This window comes from Alosa pseudoharengus, unplaced genomic scaffold (genome assembly GCF_046254945.1).
Source record: "Alosa pseudoharengus isolate Yale_2024_CS ecotype anadromous, Long Island Sound unplaced genomic scaffold, YU_APseudo_1.1 YU_APseudo_1.1_scf_8, whole genome shotgun sequence".
Classification (NCBI taxonomy): Eukaryota; Metazoa; Chordata; class Actinopteri; order Clupeiformes; family Clupeidae; genus Alosa; species Alosa pseudoharengus.
The window spans coordinates 15,837,608-15,856,462 of record NW_027468870.1 but is presented as its reverse complement, the minus strand read 5'-3'; the positions used below and the strand labels follow the sequence as shown (position 1 = coordinate 15,856,462).

The 18,855-nt window shown below is 47.0% G+C and overlaps 1 protein-coding gene across 1 annotated transcript in view; it reads left to right on the top strand.

The window, feature by feature from the left end:
* Positions 1-18,855, top strand: part of nbeaa (neurobeachin a) — a 123,894-nt gene that overhangs the window by 34,054 nt on the left and 70,985 nt on the right. The window contains exons 2-5 of the mRNA XM_076274894.1: positions 11,352-11,583; positions 13,201-13,301; positions 14,185-14,280; positions 14,797-14,918. Of these exons, the coding sequence (XP_076131009.1) occupies positions 11,352-11,583; positions 13,201-13,301; positions 14,185-14,280; positions 14,797-14,918 (551 nt within the window). The remainder of the gene's footprint in view (positions 1-11,351; positions 11,584-13,200; positions 13,302-14,184; positions 14,281-14,796; positions 14,919-18,855) is intronic.

The following is an 18,855-nucleotide window of genomic DNA, read 5'->3' as shown; positions in this document are numbered from 1 at the left end:
CTACTCTGTTCTTCAGTGTGAGGGTCAGGCTATGGCTTACCCATTCATCTTGTTATCCAAGCTCTTCAAGCGCTTCTCGGTTCATAAGCGATGCAGTCGTGTCTCTCTCTCTGACCTTTCAGATAGCGTCAAAGGCCAACATAGGGGTGGGTGGTCACCGTGTGCAAACTTTGATTCCTGAACCCTCTGCTCCGGGCTCAGTTGAGGTGGTGTGGTACACCAGCAAGGCTCAGCAGTCTGTTTGTCATGGTGAATTAGCCTGTATTGTGCACTAGCGCAGCATTGCATCAGGTCGCACCGGGTGACGCGTGCAGGTTCTTAATGACTCCGGCTCTGACCTGCTTGGCATATAAGTGACCGTTTGATGACTGTAAACACTCGCCTGAGACGGAGATGCCCGGCTGTGTGTGTGTGTGTGTGTGTGTGTGTGTGTGTGTGTGTGTGTGTAAAAGAGAGTGATATCTGCTTCCCCTTAAGCGCTAAGACAAATGTGATACTGATCAACTCTGACATGTTGACTGATTGCAGCTGAGCAGAGCTGACTGGGGAGGAGTAGGTTGGTAGTTGTGGTGGGGATGGAGGTGGTGGTGGTCGCAGTTGTGGGGTAATTTCCATAGAGCCTCCTGGACTACATTTCCCATGGGGCCATAGGAAGGGTCTGGCACCAGATGGCTGCTGGGGACTTCATGTAGGTCCTTCTTATGAAAACCTAATCAGAAACCTCATTGAGTGGTGGTGTTTGAGTGTGAGTGTTTGTGTTTGTGACTGCAAAAGGTCATATTTGGTGCGTGTTTGTCTGTGTCTGTGTGTGTGTGTGTGAGAGAGAGAGAGAGAGAGAGAGAGAGAGAGTGCAAGAGGTAATATTTGTGTGTGTGTGTGTGTGTGTGTGTGTGTGTGTATCTCTCTGTGTGTGTGTGTGTGTGTGTGTGTGTGTGTGTGTGTGTGTCTGTGTGTGTGTGTGTTTATAGCAGCTATTGGATTAAGGGACCTGTGGGGACCTGTGAAAAGTGATGGGCAACTGTGACTGGAACCTGGAGCCTCTAAAGATGGCAGCTCTCAATGGGTTTCTGTGTGAAGTCGCCACAGCCAGAGCCTTTGGCCAGAGACTGTGTGTGTTGTCTGTGAAGTTCCTAAGTATGTCTACATTATTGGTACTTTCTTTTCTTCTCTGACATCAACACAAACACAAGTTTAGTACACACACAAACAAACAACCGTGTGCAGACATAGAAAACAACAGTTAATGAGGTGTAGTGCTTATTACATTACATTACATTACATTACATTACATTACATTTGGCTGACGCATTTTTAACCAAAGCGACTAACAACATGGTAAACAGTTTAAGTTTTAGAGCAATTCTCAACAATATTAGGACAATTTAAAAAACATAAGAATAAGTACAGTAAGAATAAGTGCATCAGTGAGTGCTGTTTTTAACAGTTACGTGTCAGTTTAAGACGGCTGGTGAGTGCTAGGATCAGCAAGACTTGTTGTAAGTGTTGCTATGAGAGGAGATGTTCTCTAAAGAGCTGGGTCTTCAGGAGTTTTTTGAAAATGGAGAGGGATGTCCCTGCCCTTGTAGGAACTGGCAGTGTGTTCCACCAACGAGGAACAACAGATGAGAAAAGTTTGGATTGGCCTGAGCGTACCGGAAGTAGAGCTAGACGTCGTTTGTCTGAGGAGCGCAGCGGTCTGGAGGTAGCGTATGTCTGTATGAAGGCATTCAAGTAGGTGGGAGCAGAACCTGAGACTACTTTGTAGGCAAGCGTTAGAGCCTTGAATTTGATGCGGGCCGCCATAGGTAGCCAATGTAGCTGGATGAGTAGTGGGGTAACATGTGCCCTCTTGGGTTGGTTGTAGACCAGGCGCGCCGCCGCGTTCTGGATCATCTGAAGTGGTTTCACTGCGCAGGCTGGGAGACCTGTCAGGAGGGCGTTGCAGTAGTCGAGTCGTGAGATGACTATTGCCTGAACCAGAAGTTGGGTGGCATCTTGATTTAAGTAAGTCCTGATTTTCCGTATATTGTAGAGTGCGAAACGGCATGACCGGGCGACTGAGGCAACATGATCTGAGAAGTTTAGTTGGTTGTCGAGAACAACTCCTAGATTTCTTGCAGTCCTGGTAGGTGAAACAGACAGGGAGTCAAATTTGATGTTGATGTCGTGGTGTATGGTAGGTTTAGCTGGGAGGACCAGCAGTTCAGTCTTTGAGAGGTTCAGCTGGAGGTGGTGTGCCTTCATCCATGTAGCTATGTCTGAGAGGCAATCCGAGATCCGTGCTGAAACCAAGGGGTCATCAGGTGGAAAGGACAGATAGAGCTGTGTGTCGTCTGCATAGCAGTGGTATGAGAAGCCATGCGAACGGATAATCTGTCCCAAGGAGGTGGTGTAGATAGCAAAGAGAAGGGGGCCCAGTACTGAGCCCTGGGGGACCCCTGTGGTGAGATGGTGAGGTGCAGATAGCTGACCAAGCCATGATACGTTAAACGAGCGTCCTGTGAGGTAGGATTCAAACCAGGAGAGAGCAGAACCGGAGATTCCCATGTTAGCGAGTATAGAGAGAAGGATGCGGTGATTAACCGTGTCAAAGGCAGCCGATAAGTCAAGCAGAATGAGTGCTGATGACCGAGCGGTCGCCCTGGCTTCTTTTAAGGCTTCTGTTACAGACAGCAGAGCCGTTATGCGGTGGTGGCCCGTCCCTTGTGTGTGTGTGTGTGTGTGTGTGTGTGTGTGTGTGTGTGTGTGTTTCACAAAGAGTCCGGAGAGAGAGCCATCTGGCAGCCTTTTCCCTCCTACCCCCACTGACTGTCCTTTCTGAACCAGACCTTCTGAACTGCACACACACACACACACACACACACACACACACACACACACACACACACACACACATTCACTCTCTCACACACTCCTACCATACACACATACATAAAAACATAAACACACACACACACACACACACACACACACACACACACACACACACACACACACACAGATCTGCCCATGCAGGACCACTGTCTGGCTTAGCTTCTGGTCGGTTTGACCAGCCAACCTGACTCCTTTGTCCTCTCCCACGCCGTATGGCCTTGTCAGACCCTAGCACCTTTTTTTCCTCCACACACACAATCTCTCTCTCTCTCTACTTCTCTCTTTCTTTCTCTCTCTCAATCCAATGGCATCTCTTTTTATTTTGTCCTTCACAAACAGATTGGATAGCCTGACCTGGTGAACTCCTCATATAGAGCTTTTCCGGCGTCAGTTCTGTCTGGGTAGCCACTGGTCTGTGCCCTCCTCTCTCTCTCTCTCTCTCTCTCTCTCTCTCTCTCTCTCTCTCTCTCTCTCTCTCTCTCTCTCTCTCTCTCTCTCTCTCTCTCTCTCTCTCTCTCTCTCTCTCTCTCGCTCTACCCCCTCTGCCCCTCTCCCTCCATAATCTTTACCAACCCCAGCGTAACCTCTGCCCCCACCCCCACCATTTTCCATCTCCCTCGTCAGCCTCACCCCTCCCCCCCACCCCCCCTCCCCCGCTGCTGGTGGAGCTCTGCACCTCCCTGCTCTCCTTCTCCCCGATCTCGCCATTACGGGAATCATCCGAACAACCATCTAATTTGCCCAATCTGCGCCGACACCATCCGAGCCAGCCGTAACGTAAACACGGCGCCGCGCCGCTGAAAAGAGCCGGCCAGTTTGTTCACACATCGGGCCTCCCACTTGAGCTCCCCAAGAGCCCAGCAAGAGAGGGGGCAGAATGGAAAACACTTTTTGGTTAAAGAGCTTCTGATGAATAGGAAAATGCTGCATAATTATCTCTTTCCCTCCTCCTTAACCACCCCCTCTCTCTTTCTCTCTCTCTTTCTCTCTCTCTCTCTCTCTGCCACCCTCCCTCCTTTGCTGAAAAAGGGCTCTCCTCTCCTCCACTCGCTTTAAGTGTTTAATCTGTGATCTCGTGTCTTGATTCGGCTCGCGGGCGCACAATGCCGCACAAATTACCCCGGGGGGGAACAGAATCCATAATTAGAGGGCCCCGGCACAGACGCCACGGGGCGACGGAGAGCTTTGGAGGGCTGGGGGATTAATGATGCCGCCGCTGTTTTATTGTGTGTGTGTGTGTGTGTGTGTGTGTTGGGCTTTGTCCCTTGCCAGGCTAATGCCGACTAATGGCTGACCAACGAACCACTGGTGCACTTTGACCTCTGAACCCACACACACACACAGCACTGGAAAACAGTCCAGGATTGAGATGGCAAAGTCTTAGAAAGCTGTTTAACTGCTGATTTAACTGCTATTTTTTTTTTTAGATTGGATTCAACTTCATTGTCATTGTGCAGAATAGCTTTGCAAACCCAGTGAAAGGCATTCAGCATCTTACCTGAAGTGCAGAAAAGTATTGTTTATAGTAAAGTAAGTATATATACTCTTTTGATCCAGTGAGGGAAATTTGGTCTCTGCATTTATCCCAATCCGTGAATTAGTGAAACACACTCAGCACACAGTGAGGTGAAGCACACACTAATCCCGGCTCAGTGAGCTGCCTGCAACAACAGCGGCGCTCGGGGAGCAGTGAGGGGTTAGGTGCCTTGCTCAAGGGCGCTTCAGCTGTGCCTACTGGTCGGGGTTCGAACCGGCAACCCTCCGGTTACAAGTCCGAAGCGCTAACCAGTAGGCCACGGCTGCCTGCTTCTGTTTGCAGAAGTGCTAGCATGAGGAAACACTACAGCCTAAGTGATGCTGTTCTACTATGCTAACTATTTACCTTGAGGGAGTGGTTATTCAAAATATTTGTTTTGTGTTTGTTTTGAAGGGTTGTTGACATTTCTGTCTCAATGACGAGTTGATATGGAGTGGTGATGAGGTTGTTTTACTCACTAATATGGCGGTCCAGTGGCGGTCCATGATCACAGAGACTGTCACACCACTGACAGCTGTCTTCCCAGCATGTGATCATCTTGTTAACGCATGGATGGCCCTTCTCTCTTTCTCACACACACACACACACACACACACACACACACACACACACACACACACACACACACACTCACTAGATCAGTTCCCACAACAGTGTTAACATATTCAATATATTACTCTCTACTATATATCACTCAGTAGCCTACTTTTTTTTAAAATATATTTCCGTAAAAAACACACACACACACACACACACTGAATCCACCTCACTTCTCTCCATGACTACAGTCATATTGTATGTAGCTCCTTGCCCTCTTTCTTTCTCTCTCTCTGTCTTTCTCTCTCTCTCTCTCTCCCGCCTGCTGAGCTCTCCTGCCTTCCTGCTGTGGCGTCTCTGGCTCCCTGGAGCCCGGCCCTGCTGCTGCGTGTGGCGGCTGCAGATTGCGTGCACCCTTCCTGGGGTTCGTGACTCCACAGTCTCCCTGAGCACTGAGCACACCCTCTGCTCTGCCGAGTCTCTGGGGATCAGTGTCTATCTAACCTTAAGTCTCCCTCTCAGCCCTCCTGTTTATCTCTCTCTTTTGTTCTTTCTTTCTTTCTTTCTTTCTTTCTTTCTTTCTCTTTCTCTCTCTTTCTTTATCTCTCTTTCTCTCTCTCCACTGCCGTTGTGACATGGCTCTCTTCATCAGCAGACCTCAGAAAGGCTCCGTGAGACTCACTGAAGATGTCTCTCTGTCTTGGCTGAGCCCAAGCAGAACTGCCGTTATTGTGCCTTTCCCAGGTTGGGCCACTCCACAGGCCTGTTGGCCATGTCTGGCCTGCCCGTACAGACACACACACACACACACACACACACACACACAAGAGCATGGTTTACTCAGGGGTTTTAAATATGGAAGGGGTGAAGCCAGGGGCATTGGGATGGTTGTTGTGGCTGCCTGGTGGTTTGACAGAGGGCAGCACTGGAGGGGAGAGTGTCTAGATGGCTGGTGCGGCTCTACTCTGTTCTGAAATCACAACAAAAAACAAGTACTTTGGTCATTGACATTAACTGGATCGGTCAGTCAGACCACCATATTGCCTTTCTGAAGACTCCAGTAAGCTCTCCATCTAGTTGCCATTCACAGTGGACCTCCCTAATTTCTCTCCCTTGACCATCATGACCACATCCATTCACTAGTAAAGGGGAGGCTGCTGAGGACTCCTACTCCTGCAGGACTAAGTGGCAGTTTATTCGAAAGGTCACGGAGACCGCGTCCTTGTCTCGGTCCTCTCTGTGGGAGGACCGCAGTGTGCTCCGCGCCCGTGCCAAGGGGCTGAGTGCGGTGCCAGCTGCCTGCCCACTTGGCTCTGGGCAGAACCATGAAGTTCCGAGAGACGGAGAGAGTGCATTATTAGGTGCCAGATGGGTCTCTGGGAGTGGGCCTATTGCGGTCTCCAAAAGCTGGTGGAGCCCACAGGAATAGGCTATGGGGCTGATGTGAATGTGCTGTCAGTGTAATGTGTGTAATGGAGGAGTGCTCTTGTGTCTCCTCCATGTCTGTTTATTTACTTGTGTTTGTTTCTGTTTTGTTAAGCACATTGATGTTGTATATGGTATAATTGTGTGCATTTATACGCTTATAATTGTATGCATTTATATACATATTTAGGCATGGAAAAAATATATGCATATTTACTCAATTAAAATCACCGCCTTGTGTTTGTGTCCTGTTTGTGTACATGCGTTCGGTGGAAGATCATGTGTCTGGCTCACTGGTGCCAGCGCCGGGCATGTCCGCCCGCGTGCGCGTGCTGGCCGGAGTGTGCCAAGTCTCATGGGATCAGTGGGCAGTGTGGCGCGAGGGTCCTTTTGAAGCACGCTGGTCCAGAATTGATGGGGTTTGTGATGTGGGCTTGTGATCGTGCTTAGTGAGCCTTTTGTCACTGGTTGCCCTTTTGACTCCGAGAGGGAGGAGAAAGAGGATCATGAGGGGCAGTGGAGAGGGCAGAGGGTGACCCATTCAGGCGGGCCCCTGCTGGCCCAGTGCGAGTGTTTCACCAGCTTGAATGAGTTTACACAACAAATGTGAATAATGCAGAATCTGCCCCCATTTTGTATTTTTTTGCTAGTCTCAAAGACAAGCGTGCACACAAAAAAAAGCTATTTGTTTAGCCTGAATAGGAAATTCAGGTAATGGGAGAAAGATTGTCTCGTCTGTTTGTTTGGGGGTTTTTTTTGTTTGTTTGTTTGTTTTTTGCAGGAAGGGAATTCTGTGCAAATGAAAAGATGAACTTGATGTGTTCAGAACATGTGTGGGAGTGGAGGAGTGGATCACGATTAAAAAGCTCTATTACTGGGTCACCTGCGCTCGCGCCCACGTTTCATAATTACAGTCTGTTCCTACACGGTGGAAACGCACCATTTCCCCACCAACAGCCAGCCACAACGGCCAATTCATTGACCAACAACTGGAAAACAGAACGCCGGGGATTTTCGAGGATAAGCACCGGCTGCATGCACACATTCGCTGAACCCGTGTCCGCTCCGATCTCTTGTCCGTCTTCCCAGTGTCCACACTTCTTTAGTCCGGTGCCATTTTGTTTGGCGCAGCCAGTCACATCTGCTTGGCTTCAGTGCGGCTGCCGAACCCTTTGGCAGAGAACAAAGGGACAGAGTGTCCTCAGCGAGACACACAGACACACTCTGCAATCCTGATCCTCCCATCTATGAAGGGCGTCCAATCGCCATCCTGAGTTTAATCAGATAATGAATGATATGCGATCAAGGCACATCAAAGCCTCCATGTGGTCTGTGTTTTTTCTTTTAACCACACTGAAATGAATTTAAGGGACAAATTAGATTCATTAAGGGTCAAGTTTAGAAAATTCAGAACTGTCTCTGTGTGTCAGGTGACTTTTATGCGAAAACAAGGACACTTGGGCACAATGATGCTTGAAAGAGAGGAAGAGTGCACATCAGTGATGTAGTGTAATCAGCCAATGGAGGGATCAATACCCTTCTCTCATCCGCACCTACTGGATCTTAAGGACTATACAGTAGCCTTTCCCAGTGTCCCTGGTGACTCAGTTGATTCGTTGCAGGGCAGGCTGTTGATTGAGGTGAGTTGACCAGAGAGAGAGAGAGAGAGATGGACCTCGGGGTAGGTGAAGGGCACCTCCATGATTGGGAGAGTTTCCTGGGGCAGTGGTGGCCTGGCTGGACTTTGAGCGAGCCATGCCAAGGTCAGGAGCAGCCCAAAGGCCCTCTCCTCCAGGAACGTCCTCCTGTGGACACCCCTAGACTCCCTGCCGGCTCTAGCCCTTGAGTTGAAAGCCGACAGAACCAGGGAAAGGTCGCCCACAGGAGGGGATGTGTGTTTGATGGAGGACGGGTCAGTCAGTCCACATAGAAGTTGGAGACTGGCCAATTGTTTACATTGATCTGGATTTAAATCTGTTTTGATGCTTACTATAGCAACATTCTCAGGATGGATTCTCAGAAAGGTGTATTCTTCACTGAAGAGCACCATCATTGTAGTTATACTGTTCCTTTATGCATTTATTTCTTGCTTCCATTCATAACGGATTCTCTACCACTAGAAAAGTGCTTGTTTGGACAAAAGATCTATACCCCACTGAGGTCAACCTTGAGAGGTTTGTGTGGTCGCACAGCAGTGCGTTATTGTGTGTGTCTGCCTGTACAGACCATCTGTATCCCCCCTCGATCCCCTATTGAGATGTGGCAGAGTTGCGCTCTTTTTGCGTCATTCTCTCTTGTCACATGGTGAAACCCTCCAGAATATTAACATGCTTCATCTTCTTGTAAAAAACTGTTGCTTTAGATGCACCGAAAGCCCCTTATAAAGGTCCTTAATAACAGGTCACAGTTTCCACATCTGGAGCCTGACGGCAGAGCACGACGTGTAGGTGGTTGTGTATGTTTTTTTTTTTTTTGTGATTGTTGCCTAGCAACTCTGCATTTTTTTTTATGTCAATGCTTTCAACTCCCTTCATGAATTTGGATGGTGAGATGTTCCATAGCTGATCAGTGAGCAGTGAAACTGATTTTTTTTAAATCATCTTCCATTTCTCTTCTCAACAAAAAGTATGGCTCTGTATTTCGTGGTTTAAGGAGACTGCTCCCCTGTCGGAATTGTCAAAGTAGAGGTGAAAAGTCAATGTTTGATGAATGAATTCTTTCCTTTCTTGCTTGGACAGATCTGTAATTGTTTGGCCTAATTTACGCTAATGGATTCTGTACCTTGTAGATCAATAATCTTATGCAGGCTTGGAGTGATAATGCCCTGCCGTCTGTCTTGCTCCATGAGCATATCATGTTTCAAACAGCACCACATTATCAGGATAAGCTCTACAGTAATTTCCTATGTATTAGGTATTATTGTGTATAAACTGCAGGACAGTGTTTTATGCAAGTTAAAAAAAAACATATTAATACTATATTAATACCATATTAATACTGTATTAACCTCATAGCTGAAGAAATTTTGCAAAATCAATGTATAAACCTCAGTTAATAGTTGGGAAATTACAGGTAGTTTCAAACAATACTACTGTACATTATCAGGATAAGCTTCACACTTTAGGAAGGTAGCCTATTAGATGGAACCACTGAATGTGTTGTCCTACCGTAGCTTAGTATCCTATACCGTACTTAGAGTCCTACACCTTACATATGAAATCACATTCCCATTAATCAAAAATTCCTCAACTGTATCTAATGTGATCGATCAGCTTGCGGATGCATGGTGACGTCCATCTTGCCCAGTGAATGATAATGTGTTGTTAAGAGCACTTGTGATCTGTCTCATTTGGCCTGGCTCCAGGACCTCTGCTCATTCAGAGGGGCCTGATTCATCTCCGCCGTTTATGGCGAGCTAGCGCTTTTGTCTCGCCGCCTCATTTGTGAGGGAATTCATTAATGGGAGGACTGAAGCCTGGACTGATTATCAGGACGTGGCTCAGGCAGAATAAATGACCAGAGGAGTGCTTGATGCTTAGGTGCTTGAAGGAGACACACAGATACACACACACAGACACACACACACGCACGTAGGTATCTGGGCTTACACGCATACACTGTCACATAGAAAATAAAAAGCACAGTGTCTTAAACACAGAGGCATTCTTTACTCCTACACTATATTTGTTTCTCAGTCTTCAAGTGTGTCTTCTTTCATGGTTGAATATGCACCAGCCACAGAGTTCAATTTTAAATGTAACAATTTTAGCAATCTCTGAGACTATTGATGGCTCGAGCTCAGATAATTAATCTTCCACTTCCTAATGGCCACTGCAGGCAGCCTAGCATGTGGGATCTATTGGATTGGACATACTCAGCCTCCATAGCTCTGCACGGATAAAGTTTCATTAGGCAGATGAGGAAGTGATAGGCAAATGCCACGGACGACCTCGGGTCCTGCAGTCATCTTCCCTCCAGGCCCATCACGTTTTTTTTTTGTGGTTCTAAACGTGTGTGAGTACTAGAGAGACCGGTCCACACCAGCCAAACGAACTCCATCAATTTCTGACCAATGATGGTTGGGTTTTGTTTGATTAGTGTGGACTAGCTGACTGTCTGTGATTGATGGTACTTGTTGTGCCAGTTTGAATTGGGCTTGGATAGGGAGATCACTTGATTGAATGCAGAGGTTAGGCAATGCATTTTTGTGGAGCTTGTCCTGTATTATGTGTGTTTGTGTGTGGATGTATGTGTGTGCTGTGCATGCATGTGCGCCCTGCGTGTGTGTCGTGTGTGTGTGTGTGTGTGTGTGTGTGTGTGTGTGTGTGCTCATTGTAGGGCAAAGTGATGCGGGGGAAATCTTGCGTGTGAGATGGTGAGATTGACAGGCGTGCTAGGGAGGTGTCAAGCACCAAGGTGTGTTTGCGTGTGAGGCTGTCATGGTTGGCTTGTGTTATTCGTCTCAGTTATATGATTTGCTGTCGAAATCCTCTTTAAAACAGCCTGTAGCCTGGGGCCTCGTTTGCATCAGAGGTGGCCAATTTTATGCCCGGTGAGATGCAAGGATCTAGACATTGATGGCTGTTCAGATCTGTGTGGCGTTTCAATGTGTTTTTTATCTTTCTTTCTTCAACATTGAAAGAGCCAACTGTTTTTCACATGACTGATGAAGAATATGTTGAATAGAGATCAGCTAGCTAATCTTGAAATCAGTTAATATGGCAACGAAATGCTTACTATGAACCAGTCACTAAACTCTTTCCTTTTTCCCATTTTTTCTTTCCTTCTTTTCCCCTCCATGCATAATTCCTCCCTCTCTGTCATATCTCCCCTCTCTCTTTCATCTGTATTACTCCCTTTCTATCTCTCCCTCCATCCTCCTCTCCCTCCCATCCCTCCTCCTTCAATCCCTCCATTTCCCTCTCCTTTCTCTCTCCTTCCCTCTCTCTCTCTCTCTCTCTCTCTCTCTCCGCTGCAGCTGGTGGGCGGTGAGTTTGACCTGGAGATGAACTTCATCATCCAGGACGCGGAGAGCATCGGCTGCATGGTGGAGCTGCTGGAGCACTGCGACGTGACGTGCCAGGCCGAGATCTGGAGCATGTTCACCGCCATCCTGCGCAAGAGCGTGCGCAACCTGCAGACCAGCACCGAGGTGGGCCTCATCCAGCAGGTGCTCAACAAGATGAGCTCTGTCGACGACATGATCGCAGGTGAGGCAGGAAGGCCCTGTGTGTGTGTGTCTGTGTGTGTGTCTGTGTCTTTGTGTGTGTGTGTGTGTGTGTGTCTGTCTGTGTGCGTGAGAGAGAGAGAGAGAAAGAGAGACAGACAGGTAGGCATACACAGAAAGAGACACAGCTGCATCATTACACACCATTGCCTATAAGATTTGATGACTGATGTCTCTAGTGCAATTTATAATTCACCATTTTTAATCTGTAGTAAGAAGCCAAACTATCTACCCATTATAAGAAATAATAATTTATGTTCCTCTAGCGTATTTCTATATAATTCAATGTCTGCTTTAAACAGAATGTTTGCTCCACACAGAGTTTTGTTGTTGTTTGGGGGACAGGCTGCCCACACTTTATTTGCTTCTAGTTTTCGGAGCCTGGGCTGCGTGAAGAGACTAGGTTTATTTACAGTGCACTGACGGAATGGGCAGCTAGTGGGTCGTGAGAAGATGATTGCTGTTGTGGGCATTAACTTGCGTACGATCGCTGACTGCACCTTTAAACTTTATAGAAACAAACTCCATAGTACATACTGGGGAAATAAAGACACAAAACATCAAGATCTTATCTTTAGTTTTTATATACAACTCAATTTATTTCAAACATTTAGCTTGCTGACTGAACTTGCTATGGTCTCACAAGGTCAGGCAGACTGGGTTTCCATTTCTTTGAGTTCAGCATGCTGTGTTAATGGTCAATATGTCTCCGTAATTAGGTGCACTGAACTGTACAATTCATTTAATGCGTTGCTAATGTGCAAAATTGTCCTGGCGAGCATATTTCCTAAAAGGCTCGCCTCTGTGTCCTTATGTCAGATCTACTTAGGAGTCCTTGTTACAGCGTTAATCTGCCTATTAGTCCTCGTATGTCTTTGGCTTTCATCTGTTCTAAAGGATGATTTATGTGTTTTAAAGGGCTAGAGTATGGTATTTCTGATAGTACCCTAAAAGCCTCTTTATACTTGAAGCTTACTAGCTAGTAGTAGGATCACAAAGAAAAGGCCTTTGTCCTTTTAAAGCAGTGCCTGCCATTCAGATCAGCTTGGGCGTCTGTCTTTACTCTTTCATAATGTTAATGTTTCATCTGACGGTTTGCACAGAGGTGGCAGTTGACTGCCTTGTAGCTACCTGGTTTCTATTCATCTCTGCGTTCCCTCAGTGCTAACCATGTTTGTGTGTCACCCTCATTATCCTCCAATGTTTTTCTGTGAAGAGAGATCAATTCTGAACTGTTGTTGTGTGTAACTGATGAGTGTTCATATTTGGCCAGAGAGAAGCCTCTCCTGAGACAGATGAGTCTGCTTACGCCGGGCCGCAGAGATGGAGGGAAAGAGGGGGAGAAAGAGAGAGGGAGCGGCAGGGAGGAGTGATTGTCTGGGGATCACTCTGTCAGATCTCTCTCTCTCTCTCTCTCTCCCTTTTCTCTCTCTCTTGCTTGTTTTTGCCCTTGCTGGGCTTGCTTGTCTCCTCATGAATCGGCAGACCTTGGGCTGACTTTCTGCTGAGTCATTGTGTGTTTTTTTTTTCTTTCTTGCCTTTCTTCTCCTCTTCTTTCTTTCTACCTTTCTTTCTCCCTCTTCCAATCCCTCTCTCTCAGACTTATTAGTGGATATGCTGGGTGTGCTGGCCAGCTACAGCATCACCGTAAAGGAGCTGAAGTATCTCTTCAGTATGCTTAGAGGAGACAATGGAATGTGGGTGAGTAAGCACATATAGTGTATGTTTTGTGTGTGTGTGCGCGCGCGCGAGTGTGTGTGTGTGTGTGCGCGCTCGTGTGTGTGTGTGTGTGTGTGTGTGTGTGTATCCTTGCGTGTGTTTGTATATGGGTTAAGCACAGCTGCTGATGGCTTCAGTCAATGCTCACCTCCAAGCCTGACCCACCCAGGCAACGATCTCCTGTCTGCAAGAGCCCTCCCCAGGGGCAGATCTGTTTGGGGGTTGCCTTGCGATCAATCCCCCCGGTGGTGGGGGTGGCCATAGCGTATGGACAGGCCATTGATCCACAGTGGTTGCAGCAGTTGGGATAATGTCATCTAGTAGTTCTCCTCCTTGGCACAGCTGCAGAGCCCTTGGCTTAAAGCACACTGTAGTTTCATTAAATACACTCGCCCTTATTTGTAAATGTTAACTAGTATATTTCTTTGTTCTATCATAAGATTGACATAAACTTTAAGCACTATATCTTTACATGTGTGACAACCGCCTTGTCATACATGATTGCATGTGCTCAATGATGATGGTGTTTTGTGATATAACAGCTGTCATTGCAATAATGCTGTCATAGCATTAAAATCCTGAGATGCCATGACTTATTGAGTTCTTTTATTTCAAGGGATGCTGACTACTGTGAAATAATGACAGTGTAGAGTGTTTGATCCTGGCAGCTTGTGTTTGTTATGAGAAGGAGGGTTCAAGTACAGTGTTACCGAAATTCTCTCCATGGTTTTCCTTTTCAGTCATCATATATAACTCGCCTTCTTCCTCTCTCTCTCTCTCCCTCTCTCTCTCTCTCTCTCTCTCTCTCTCCCTCTCTCTCTCCCTCCCTCCCTCCCTCCCTCCCTCCCCATCTTCCCCACTGCAGCCCAGGCACGCCATCAAGCTGCTGTCAGTGTTGAATCAGATGCCCCAGAGACATGGCCCAGATACCTTCTTCAACTTCCCTGGGCGCAGCGCAGCGGTAAGCCCCACTGGCCCGACTCCTCTCTCCTCTCTCCTCTGCCCTGGACAGAGCTGGGCCGAGCGGGGCTGGACTGCGCTGGGCTGGGCTGGGCAGGGCTGGGCTGGGCAGGGCTGTTTGCTCAGTCTCCTTCCCTTTCCCACAACCTACTCAGGCCCTCGCATCTACATACACCAGAGTTTACTGGGGAATGAGGATGATGCTAAGATGTATTTTTGTTTTGTTTTGTTTTGTTTTTTAATTTAATTTACAGAGCAACTTGCTTGCTGTAATTACATTAGTATTCGGTGGCCCAAATGGTGAACGGAGCATGAATTTGTCTCTGAATTATTCATATTGTCATGACAAACTGTTGGTGTGTTCTTTTGAACTACAAAATAATGAAGGCTCACATGGGGAGACCAAAGGTTAAATTGAATCGTATCATTATCACATAATTTTTGACCCGTGCTTTATTGTTCCTAAATGAGTTATGAAAACAAAGTGATTGAAATCAACCTCTTCTTCTCCTCCCAGGCTATCGCCTTGCCCCCTATTGCTAAGTGGCCTTATCAGAATGGCTTCACTCTCAACACCTGGTTTCGAATGGATCCGCTCAATAACATCAACGTAGACAAGGACAAGCCGTACCTCTACTGGTAAGTGAGGATTCAATCCCATCTCCCGGCTTTGACAAAGTTCAGACAACAGAGAAAGGGTGTCGTTTCAAGCCAGGATCTGGCCTGGTTTAATGCCGATTTGGCTTCACCGTGACGACAAAGATTAGCAGATTACTGGTGCTCAGTTAGCGAGGCCGTTTAATTCATTAACTGCTTAACTAATCTATAGTCTACGCTGACGGTTTATTTGGAAACTGTACCAGGAGCCTAACCAAAGTCCTTTTAGACAAGTCCCTCCACTCGGCGGCCATATACCAACGTTTTATGGGCACTCATCGGGCACAGTCTTTGGGTCGAACTGCGCGTGCGCAAGGCTTCACGATTCCAATCTTGCTCCAGCGGCGAGATCACAACACATGATTGGCACGATATTTTCACAACACACCATATGATTGGCTCAATGTATTCACATGTCGACGTTTTGCCGAGGAAGGGGTGGGATATGTGTAGACAACGGCCATATTGGCGTGACAAACTAGCCCCATGCATTTCTATGGAGTATTTTTTGAGTGCTGTGTCTCTACATTAGAAAGTCTCTGGCCTAACCCATACCGTCTACTGCTCTATTGAGCTTTAAAAACTGTTTCTGTTGAAGACCAGAGGGCTATAAGGTCATATATGTTTTTCAAAAGCAATCAGTGTCCATTTAAAGAGCCCTGGAACGACATTGTACAGAGGTCAATATCGCTTTTTTTTCCTGATATCTCCAGTTCTCAGCTCAAATTACACCTGCAGTATACTGCCTTTCACTGTTCATCCATCTCCCTCCATCAAACGCCAGCTTGCATCAGTCCAGTCTCAGAAACGGTGTTAACAGCTAGGTCATTTGGGAGGTCACTCAAGCCTAAATGGAGCTACTCACTGCATGGAGTCAGAATTCTACATCAGACAAGCATTTGATTAATGGGTCTTTTTTTTACCTTTTCTCTGTCAGGTACAGGTTTTCATTTTGTCCTAATCGTGTCGTTTAGTTTGTACCAAAGATTCTAGAACAGAGCAAGACGGATTACTGGCTCTGTTCTAGAATCTTTGGTTTGTACTCTGGAGCCGTCGTTCTGCTGCAGTCTCTCCGTGCAGTTAGTCATCACCAAAGACTGAAGGAGCTGTGGTGCCAGTGGATGCAGTCCCCCGTACCACATTTCTGTTCAAGTGGGGACCAGGAATCAAATCTGACCCACGGTCACTTCCCGATCCCACCCCACCTCTCCCTCCCACCCGCTTGCTGTCACTCGCTAGGGTATGACTTACCTGCTTATATTCCACTAACTTTGTTGCCACCTGCTCATGCAGTCTCCAAATTAAAAATGATTGACATCATATGATTGATCTTAAGAGTTTGTGCCAAGTTTAGACAGTTTGTTAGCAAAAGCTGTCATGGTTCTGAAATTAAGAACGTACTGAAGGTTCTCAAGACGATGACAGATGGAACATGCATGACACTGTTATGTATCAGAATGTTTATGACACCTACCACGGTTGGTAGATGTCTACCATCAGTGTTTTGACAGAAGATTCAAGTAGTTACTTCTGAAGCTTTATAGAAGCACGCAGCTTTTCATAGAACTCTTAACTGACAAAAGTCATATGCCATGCACCTCTATCTTTAGTGATTTGTGCTTTGCATGGCAATTATATACTTGTTTTTTCCCTTTCCTTATAAATGAGAGCCTTTCCACAGTGAAATGAAAGACGATATGTAGGAATTGTAGAGGCGGCCCGATATGTCTGATGTGCATGACTTTCCCCAGGAGAGATCTCTTGTGTCAGAACCCTTCTAAAATCAGGGTCTTGTGGGTGGAGCAATCCGTGCAGCTCCAAATTCTCACCAGATCTCACTGGCAGTGCACTCCTCCTTCTGACATTTTTGAGTTGAATGACTGTACAGTAGATGGACACTAGTTTTAAAGCATTACAGTAAGTTTTCATAGGAAGTGCTTGTTAGCAGATGAGGGGCGAATGGTATTAAACGTAAACAGCACAAAGCCTGCAGGTGAGCTAATGATCGTGTGGCGCACAGACACGCTGGGTATTTGCTTCACGTCAGTGGGCTAAAACAACACATGAACGCATACCTAAACACTTGGGAAGCTCCCTCTCCTACCCCTTCCATCACCTTTGTGGTTATTGCGTGCTGCAGTATAAGGAGTGCTGTGTAAGGAGGTCTGACAACTGAACTGTCCCAAGATCTAGACACTACACTTTTGTGTGTGTGTGTGTGTGTGTGGGGGGGGGGGGGGCATTAGGCGGTATAGAGTCCTGCTGAGTAATTTCATTTTCGATGGAGCTGCGTCGCTAATCTTCAAAAACACTTAGCTCCTGCAGGAGTCGAAACAGATTGCTGGCCAGATAAACATGTAAATACTTAAATGTCATCAAAATCATTAACGGCCGAGCAGATGTTTTTCAGGCTTCTCTGTGAAGCCTCATTAGGTCTGACCTTTCCTGTAATCATGCGTCTCGCTCCGATCGCCTGGACTGTAGATGGGTTTTCTGAAGAGGAGCGTAACAGAGAAGCAGTGTGGGTTTCTTCTCTGTTGTTACTCTAGTCGGGTTTTAATGGACCCTTTCAACAAGGTAAACAAAAACAATGCTTGAACATTCTATTTGGGCCCCAATCTACTTCCTCTGCATTAAGATAACATATGGAATGTTAAAAAGGAAGTCTTGTGGGGCCAACTATGATGCTGATAATGACAATTCCATGAAAGGGTCTATAGCCAGAAAATGTTACGGAAACGAGCTGTGTCCAGTGATTTAATGTCGGTGTGCAACCCGAAGCTGTGTCTGATGCAGTCCTCTTGCTCTGTGCATGAGAGCCCCTAGGAGTCCTGCATGAGCCAGTTGTCTCATTCCATAGTTTGTGTGGTCACTTCCGAAGTTATCACAACAATATCATCTATTGCTATTTCCAGTAATAGTTTACAGGTGAATGAAACCAGCTTCTTATAGTCCTTTTGAAGCCCAGACCCACACTCTCTGAGAAAGAACCATGAGATGTTATGCCCTGCAGCTCCGTACCCACTGTAGCTGTCGGACAGGATCCAGAGTGAGATGTAAGGTCTGCACAGCCAGCACTAGCCTGCCCATGGCAGATGAGCACTGGCGAAGGCCTTTGTGTGTGTGTGTGTGTGTGTGTGTGTGTGTGTGTGTGTGTGTGTGTGTGTCTACCCCTTCCTACTTCACCCGGCCCAGAAACACTGACCATGCAAAAACAACTCAAGTAAAAAAAAAAAAAAAAATTTAATCCTGCTTTTCCTGTGCCATAACCACTGGTGAGCTCAGCAGCGTGCCGCCTGCTGGCACCATGGCGAGAGACAGAGAGAGGGAGGGAGACAGAGAGAGGGAGAGAGAGAGGGAGAGACAGAGAGAGGGAGAGAGTGAGAGAGAGGGAGACACAGAGAGGGAGAGAGAGAGGGAGCGAGGGAGCCACGGCTTTGGTGGGGGGCTTGGCCCCAATAACCTGCCTTATCAACCCGCCTCCAGCCATCCCTGCCAGTCACCGTGCCAAAGCCGATACTGACCCTCCACGTCTGTTCCCGTGCCAGCAATAAAGCCGCGGCACAGAGCAATCAGGGGATTCCACGCCATGCCAGTGGTGACTCACACCGCGCCAAGCTGCCCACGTCTGAAAGTGCTATTCATATGAGTTTAATAGGGAGACTGACATTTTTAAAATCCTAAATTGAAACAGTTGACGGTTTAAGTCATTCAGTAGTGTGGGCCTGTGTGTGTTGGTCTTGAACTGAGATAAAAGCGGATATTGGGAGGAGTGTTGTGTGGGAGTGAGCTACCATTTTGCTGTGTCAACCAGTGACCTCTGATAAGTCATCTAGAATCCGAGAGGAATCTTTTCTGTGAACGTTGAACCTGGTGTTCTATCATGTCAGAGAGCGAAGCGCATCCTCAAGTCCTTCTG